Source organism: Limulus polyphemus, unplaced genomic scaffold (assembly GCF_000517525.1).
Source record: "Limulus polyphemus unplaced genomic scaffold, Limulus_polyphemus-2.1.2 Scaffold6633, whole genome shotgun sequence".
Taxonomy (NCBI): Eukaryota; Metazoa; Arthropoda; class Merostomata; order Xiphosura; family Limulidae; genus Limulus; species Limulus polyphemus.
The window spans coordinates 17,024-25,826 of record NW_013672243.1 but is presented as its reverse complement, the minus strand read 5'-3'; the positions used below and the strand labels follow the sequence as shown (position 1 = coordinate 25,826).

General features: G+C 33.5%; 1 protein-coding gene across 1 annotated transcript in view; it reads right to left on the bottom strand.

Moving 5' to 3' along the window:
- Positions 1-4,579: 4,579 nt before the first annotated feature.
- The window catches only part of LOC106473921 (tudor domain-containing protein 1-like), a 20,826-nt gene continuing 16,602 nt past the window's right edge, over positions 4,580-8,803 (bottom strand). The window contains exons 6-8 of the mRNA XM_013934610.2: positions 7,120-7,284; positions 6,557-6,689; positions 4,580-5,050 (exon numbers count right to left, since the gene is read on the bottom strand). Of these exons, the coding sequence (XP_013790064.2) occupies positions 4,993-5,050; positions 6,557-6,689; positions 7,120-7,284 (356 nt within the window). The 3' untranslated portion in view covers positions 4,580-4,992. The remainder of the gene's footprint in view (positions 5,051-6,556; positions 6,690-7,119; positions 7,285-8,803) is intronic.

Genomic DNA, 8,803 nt, shown 5'->3' with positions numbered 1-8,803 from the left:
CCACACACACACACACACACACACACACACACACAAAACAAAAACTGCATTATTGCTAGCCCCTTTTATAATATCTTGTTCTTTTAGTTATATCCTCCACCTGTGCCCCTGTGCAACATAATCTAATTCCTTTCTCCCTATTTATCCTATAGACTATCCTATCCACATGCCTTGTCAAAGAATCACCTATAAATATAACGTTAAGTTTATCATTCACATCCTTCTCTGTCCCTTTTGTTTTCCTTCCTTCCAATAGTTCCTCATCTGCACAAGCCATGGGCTGAAATCTTATGCTCAGTAGAATAGGCTCATTACAATTAAATCCACTAATTTTAGCCCTAACAGTACTGTTTCTAGCTTCCTGAAAGTCACTGTTAGCTAATGTATCTCATGCATGTGAAAGCTTAAGTTCCTCTGGAAATCCCACTGCCATTTCCCACAGTTTACACTTCTCTTTATCTATTGCATCTACTCTAATCATGATTGCCTCTAACTTTTCTTCCAACCTACAAACTCTACATAAAAATTGTACATCTTCATTACTATCTTCCTTAAGAGTGCATTCCAGTCCCGAGTTCCCAACTAAAACCCACTCATTATATCTAAGAAACTATACACTATTGAAGTAATGCAGCTGCTATAGAACTTCACTCCCCTGTGCTTCACCATAATAGTCTGCTCCAATGCACAGAAAGAAAGACTCTTCTTTTTAATACAATTTCTGTTTAAGTAATGGGCAATATAAAAAATGTAAGATACAACAAAAAACTGAGTTAGCTTTGAATTCCTAGCTAGCGAGAGAACCTTCAAACACAGCCCCAATCATTAATATGAATAAGTAATATTTTTAAGAATATTGTTTACGAGAATAAAATACAAAACAATATGGTTATTAAACTCTTCTGTTGTATTTTCAAAGCTTAATAAATTTTCTATTGTAAACTTTTTTTTTTATTGTTTGGCATTTAAGCTTAAGGATGATGTAATCTGCAGCAGGTATTCTTAATTAAGAAATCAGTTTCAATTTAGTAACTGTGTTCTTGTAATGAACTCCAATAGACAAGAAAAATACAATATAGTTGACATGTGTGTGTGTATACATATACATACACAAGCTTGCATCATGCTGTTGCATCTTTGCACACTTTACCTCAAATTTCAGTCCATACAGCTGTTAAATGGTGTTAATCTGTAACAGACTGACATCCCTTCCTAAAGGAATGTGTTGACCTTATCTGCTTGCATCAATTAAGCTGGAATTGAGCCCCAGATCCTATGTACATGTTCTCATAAAGTTATTGACATCATTTAAAAAATCTGATATGCCTAAAATGGTACAGAACACATATACAACACAGTTTTACAGTTACCCAATATTTGAGCAATTGTCTTCTTTAACATGTGAAAAGTAACCTAAAACTGTTCAGATGTGATAGACGTATACAAATGAAAATTCATACTGCCAAAACAACTGTACAAATTTAAGTCACAAATAATCAACGTTAATAGTAACATCTGAAAAAAAAGAAAATGCTAATAATTCCAAACCCAAACATTTAAATACAAATCCACTTAAACCAATGATGATTCTGTTTTTAGGTAAATAATATCCAATCAGTCTTTCTTAGAAACACCTGTTCAGTTGTTTTACTCGTGTAAATATGATTTACTTCCTTTATCAGAATAATTGATGGTTGAAACAAACATCAAAACATATAAAACCTTTAGGAGCTGTCCGTACAAACATACACATTACATTGTTACAAACTAGGAGCTGCCCGTAGAAAGATACACTTTACATTGTTACAAACTGGCAGAAAAAACTAATTTGTTAATTGGTATAAGGAGTGAAAGGATTAAAATGCGTCGTTAATTTTCTTAAAATTATTTTGTGTTTGTATGGTAGAGTGTGTAAATACCTTTTACTTCGTGGTTGAACATTTCACAATATGTAACTAATTTAAAGAACTGTTTAGAACTATTTTCAAGTACTATTGTTAGTCTCCTTTAACATTTACACTCCGACTCTAGGATTACCACTACAGATTGAGTTATCCAAGTAGTCCAGGACCTTACTGACTTCTTAAACATCTCTCTTTAAACTGTTTGTGCATTAAAGTGTTTGTGGTTCCATGACTTTGATGGTTGCAGTATTCATAACAACAACAACAAAAAATCACCCACACACAAACATTTAAACAATGTGTTCCTGGTCCTGGTAGTTATTTTGATTTGAAATTAATTATTTCAGAAGAGATAAGTAATAATCAGGGGTGCTCGAAGATTAAGCAATCCTCCTTCACCCCGCACATGGATTAAAGGTATGGGTTTGAATTGAAGTATAAACAAAGAATGATAGGTTGACTGGAATGAAGTTTTAATACAAACAAACTATGTAAATATCATAAACATAGATGGTCAATATCAGACAGATGGTTCATCAGGGTGACCCGCACATGGATTAAAGGTATGGGCTTGAATTGAAGTATAAACAAAGAATGATAGGTTGACTGGAATGAAGTTTTGATACAAACAAACTATGTAAATATCATAAACATAGACGGCCGATATCAGACAGATGGTTCATCACAGTGACAGGGATCTATAAATCCTATGCCAAGAATTTGATGTTGGGGTAAATGGGACTACCCCAAGAAAATCCACTTTCATTGGTAACAACCAATCCGTTACCAGTGCCCAGTTAGCGAGAAGAAATAAGTTGGAGAGGCAAAATGAAGTCTGGTGCTGGGGGTTGATTAAAGTTTAAAGGAGTTTTGTATTCTTCTGATGTTTGCCAGGACTTTACTGGGGTTCGGGTTCAAGTTCCAGTATGGTTGTGACAGCATGAAGTCCTCGGTGTCATTGGTAAGTGGGCAGAGAGCAAAGAAAGGTTTTCCGGGCATGTCAAGGTCAGAAGAGGTGTCGATTATAAGAGCGTTGGGTGAGTTTGACACGGAGGGTGCAGAATGTGGGACTGGGCTGATGGGCGAGTTGCTGGTTTGTTGATATGCATCATTGGTTACTGGTAGGACTGGTGGCTGGGTACCTTTTTTTCCTTCTTGTAGTGGTAGTTTGGGTTGTCTTGTCTTTTTGTCTCAGATGAGTTGCTTGGTCTGATGTGATAGGTTGGGTAGTAGAGTTCTGGTAGGCGGCATTTGTCGTTCGGATGTTGTGAAACATGGGCTTGGGGTGTGAACTGGTAAGGGTAGGGGGTGGACAAGGCTTCCAATATGGTTTCTCTGCTTTGAAATGGTAGAATTCAAGAGAGCAGCCATGGGTGAGGATGAAGTCTGCAGTTAGTTTAGAAGTCGTGACAATTTTAATGAAATTAGAGGGTGAACCCGTTTTCTTGGATGTGATTTGGTGAACTGCGTGGATCATTGAGTTGGTTGAAGTTTCGAAGGCTTGATGGATTTCTTCTGTGGTAAAGGATATGAGAACGTTTCTTAGAAATACTGTGTGGAGACTGGCATTGCTTTGGGGGGGGGTGGCATGTGATGGGTGGGTTTGAAGACCAAGGGTGGCAAAGGTAACGAAGATCTTCGGGTGTCCTGTGCTGGAGGAGCATACCTTCATTGCAGGGACGATGGGTGCACTCAGGAAATACGCAGGCTTGAGGCTTGTATCTGTGGATAAAGTTGGTGGTGTCCCAAGGAGAGAAGTTGAGCAAAAAAAACTGTCACACACACAAACATTTAAACTATGTGTCACACACAAACATTTAAACTGTGTGTCACACACAAACATTTAAACTATGTGTCACACACACAAACATTTAAACTATGTGTCACACACACAAACATTTAAACAAGTACCAGGACTATTGTAGTTAGTTTCACAAAGTTAGTCTACTTTTAACAACATAGAACAAACAGGAACTGGCAGCATAACTATAAACCTTTTGTTTCACATATTGTAAACACTAACACATTCTCATGGCTGTTAGCACTAAAACATTGTTTCTCAAACTTTCATGCATCAGCAAAAAAAACACACACATCTTATCCTGTGCTACACAGAAGCTACCCTAGAACTTCTGTATACAAGGTCCTGCAGTACATCTATAGCCTGCTGGGGTTCCTGGTTCGAGCATCCAGCTTAATTAGCTCCATAATAACAATGATGAAAATAATACATCTAAATAGGTATGTTCCATATTCCTTTAAGAAGATTGGCAAGTAACTGCTTTGATTTTTAACGTAGAATTAATAATTATCTACGTAAGCGATGGTGCACAAAGTTAACTTAGGTATACTGTACAGCATTTTTAATTTACATTGTCCATTTATTCGCATACTTTTAACTTTATACATACAAAACTAGCTTTGGATGAGATTACTTAAAATAGTTTTTTTACAATCTAAAGTCCATATTGGGGAGAATATCTTTAATTTATGTTTTAAGGTCAGGTTTGACCACTCTAAATACACTACAAATTCTATTATGCTTTCCTAACCACCGTTTTTCTATCATTTTATCTACAAATATTTCTAATCAAGGCCAAATAATTATAATTCATTTAAGACTTTCTATTTACAGTTAATACCTGTTTAATATAAAGAAATGCACTTATTAATGATTGTACAATAACAAACAAAGTTTTATTACAACTGGTACATGGAGAACTCTCAATGAGATTGAACAAGCAGACTTATCAATATTTTCTCAAACAAGTATATCACTTAAGCTTGAAAGGGTGTAAAGTTCACATGTTCAAAGAAAAGCAGAAAAAAAAAAATGAAGGTCTGGCTTGTAGCACCAAAGCATACCCTGCTAGTAACTGAAAAATTCAACGTAGATACATGTCTCGTCTTTCAAGCAAAAATGGGTCCATGAACAGTAACAAACTCAAATCACAATACATGCAAGGACAGAAGATCCTGTCAATTGTAAAGAAATTTTTAACAAGTGAAAACAAAATAAAAAAAGAATACATAAATTCTATTGTACAATTTTTGATAAGTTCACTGAAAGAAACACAAGTGAAAAACACTAGCTTCCCTCTGTGGTGAGTCTGACAAGCCCTTTCTTGATCAAATGTTTACGAACACTGAAAAAAAAAATTAATTATAAAACTTTGAAAATTATCTACCTAAAGAAATGTAAAAGATGAAATATTTTTCATTTCAAAACAGTAAATTTAAATAATTATATTTTACAAGATTAAAAAAAAAACATGCAAGTTTTTAAAACACACCTGAACATATATATTAAAAACCATTTCACAGAAAATATAAACCAGTTTAATTATATCAATGGAAGAAACAAGTCCACAGATCTTGATATTTTAAGCAGTAAGGAAAATGAAAATGATTTTAGGTTTGGTGATGGAAAGTAACACAAGTATGTACTTCTGTATAAATACGTTATTTTAGCAGACACTATCTTTGTTGTTCATTAACTAGGGAAAAAAGAAGATGCCATTATTTATAGACAAGCCTATATGTGGCTAAATATGAGACTACCAGTAACCTGACAAGCCTATAGGTGGCTAAATATCAGACTACCGGTAACCTGACAAGCCTATAGGTGGCTAAAAACGAGACTACCAGTAACCTGACAAGCCTATAGGTGGCTAAATACAAGACTAACTGTAACCTGACAAGCCTATAGGTGGCTAAATACAAGACCACCTGTAACCTGACAAGCCTATAGGTGGCTAAATACGAGACTACCAGTAACCTGACAAGCCTATAGGTGGCTAAATACGAGACTACCAGTAACCTGACAAGCCTATAGGTGGCTAAATACGAGACTACCTGTAACCTGACAAGCCTATAGGTGGCTAAATACAAGGCAACCTGTAACCTGACAAGCCTATAGGTGGCTAAATACGAGACAACCTGTAACCTGACAAGCCTATAGGTGGCTAAATATGAGACTACCTGTAACCTGACAAGCCTATAGGTAACTCATCAATGTTGCCCTCCAATTTTGAGGTGCAAGGTTTATTTTATTTCTAATGTTTTTCAAAAGTTTTTGTCTATCATATAATAGGTTGAGAGCCAATGAACTAAGCCAAGTACTTTATCTTGCTAAATTGTATGCAAAGAAAAATATTCCTAAACAAGTTCATTTATTGCTATGTAATTTCATCACAAGTAAGTTCCTTAAAATAAGATAAAAGGTAGTTCAGTGATCATTAAAGCAAACAACAGTTTTATAACATGTGCAAACGAAATAATAATTTGATCTAAGTAAGTTTTTTTTTCTTCCTGATTTGTAAAAAATCCTTACCTTATACAAAAAAAAATTAATATTATTTTCAAAATCTGTGTAGCTGAATTATGGAAAATCTGTTATTAAAACCAAAACAACTTTTATGAAGTTTAAATTTGCAGGCCTGTGTAATTAGTTTCTAGCTTTTATGACTAAAAGTTTAAATCTGGAAGTTGTTTAAGATGGAATTTCACGTAAGGAAGATAATTCTAAAATTAATACATCTTCAGTTTAAAATTTAAAACTTTGATATGGACTGCATAGTTTAGATAAGGTTACAAAATGTAGTTTTATAAGTATAGTTCATCCTCCCCTTTCAATCTATTAAAACAAGTACCTTGGGATGTCTACAATGTAATAATTATCTGGGTGTTTTTCCAGAATTGTTGCCATAATGATATCCGAATCTGGTAAACACGTCCTCAGCTCTTGTATATTTTCATCAGTCCACTCCATTTTAGTGAGAAAGTCTATGTAGTAACATCAGATAATAAAATGTATTGTTAGAAATTTGAAGAAAAAAACTTTCAAAGTGAAATTCTTAAGATTCTGTTTTTGAATCTCACCTAAATGTGAACTTTATATAAACACATCTGTATTACAAAACTTGTTTGTAAGAACAAGATGAGTTTCTATTACATTTTACTATAATTCAATGTTTTCATTATTTTACAGTTTCAAGTAAAAGATAATCAGACACATACTAACTCTACACCAATAATATAAATGTGTCAAGATTTTGTGATGGAAAATACTTTTCTGATGTTATAAAACATAACAGTTTCTTTCATTATTATTGTACTTATCAACTTTAAATACTAAAAAAAAAAAAACAACAACAAACAAAGAAAAGAACTGATAGATCAAACCATGAAAACAGCTTCTGGATTATGTACTTGCCTTGTAACATACAGTGTTGGGCTATCAAAGGATATTCCATAACTTCAGGGAAAATTGGACGGATATCACTTGTTGCAACCATCTCAGAGTTTCCAAAGTCACTGAACCAAATATGTATATCAGCCTTGTCTAGCTGTAGGGCCACTGCACGATACCATAGACCATCTAGAAAAAACAAAATCTCACTTTTTTATGCTTTAAACTTTTGTTTCTTTAAACAATGGTTCTCTATATTAACTTTCAATGAAAAGTAAATAAATGTTTAACTTAATAAAAAAAAAAAAAATAGCATCTAGAAACAAGTTAGGTTCCAAATCTCTAAAAACCTCCTCCTCCCCTTTTTAAGCATTACTATAATATTTGTTAACACCCCCAACAAGTCTAGTTGTTGTGAGCTGTACAATTAATTCTTGATCCCGCAATAATGTTTTCTCCAACTATTTTACCAGCATTTCACCTACTGGTTGACACAAGAAAACCCCTAAACATAACTCAATGGCTGACACCATTCTCAAGCCAAGTTTTAAAATTAAGTATCAAACTAATCGAAAGAAGAAAATATTCTACATCCTAACAGAAAAAGAAAGGGTAAATTTGAGCATTTGGAAAAGTCAAATGTAAGTTAGGGCTCGACCTTAAACTTCACTATTATATTGCAAATTTATTCTCACAAAATAAAGACAGCATTGGAGAGAAAATTTTTCCTTTAATGTAATAATTAAGAATTTTTTATCAAAGTTAATTGAACTGGACCAGAATACAAAATTAACTATACATTATTTTAAAAGATGTTATACAGAGAAACCAACAACATTCAGGGAAACCTGAGTGGTTGAATTTTTGTGTTGGAGAAAGTGAAGTACCATGAACCAATACATGTGGTTGAGTCCAGAATGTAGGTGCGGGAAGGACAAGTGGTAATCAAGGATCCTCTCTTAGGAAAAATACTTACATTTTCATACTTTTTCCTGTTATCTGATGCATTTTAAAGACACAATTTTGAGCTTCCAAGAAGGAAATGAAATTTTTATAGTCCACTTTACATTCATTGTGTATTACCAAAACTTGTCCCACAAATATGTTTGTGGTATAAAAAACAAAACACATTCACATTTATTAAAAAAGAACAATCTGATTACATAGTTGAATAATAAAATTATGACAATAAAGAGCTTAAGAAATTTAATAATCCCTATTATCTTCTAGTAACAAAAAAAAAAGAACTCATAAAATCAAAATATTAATGGGGTTGATCAGAATAACAAAAGGAAAATTTTGTAACAATATCTGTGGCTAGAAATGCTTATTTTGGATCCAGCTTTCAATTGATAGGAGAAAAGTCTCACTATGTTTGAGAGAAGGAGGTGACGATGACATACCATGGCCAACACCTGCTAAATGCAAGTGGCATGGTATGTCTGCTTTAACATGTAATAAAACTACTTATTATCATAAATCAGTTCACATAAAAATTATAACCAATAATGATTAAAGTACACTGAATTGCCAGTTAATGATTGATCTTACCAATTACTACTTCTAAACAAGAACAGATAAGTAACTACAACAAGAGTGCTATATTTTACAATGTACCATTTATTAAGTACCAAAACTTATGATTTGCTATGAAATGAGGATGTAAAACAAGACATACTGAGATGATTTTATCTAATTGTTTTGCACT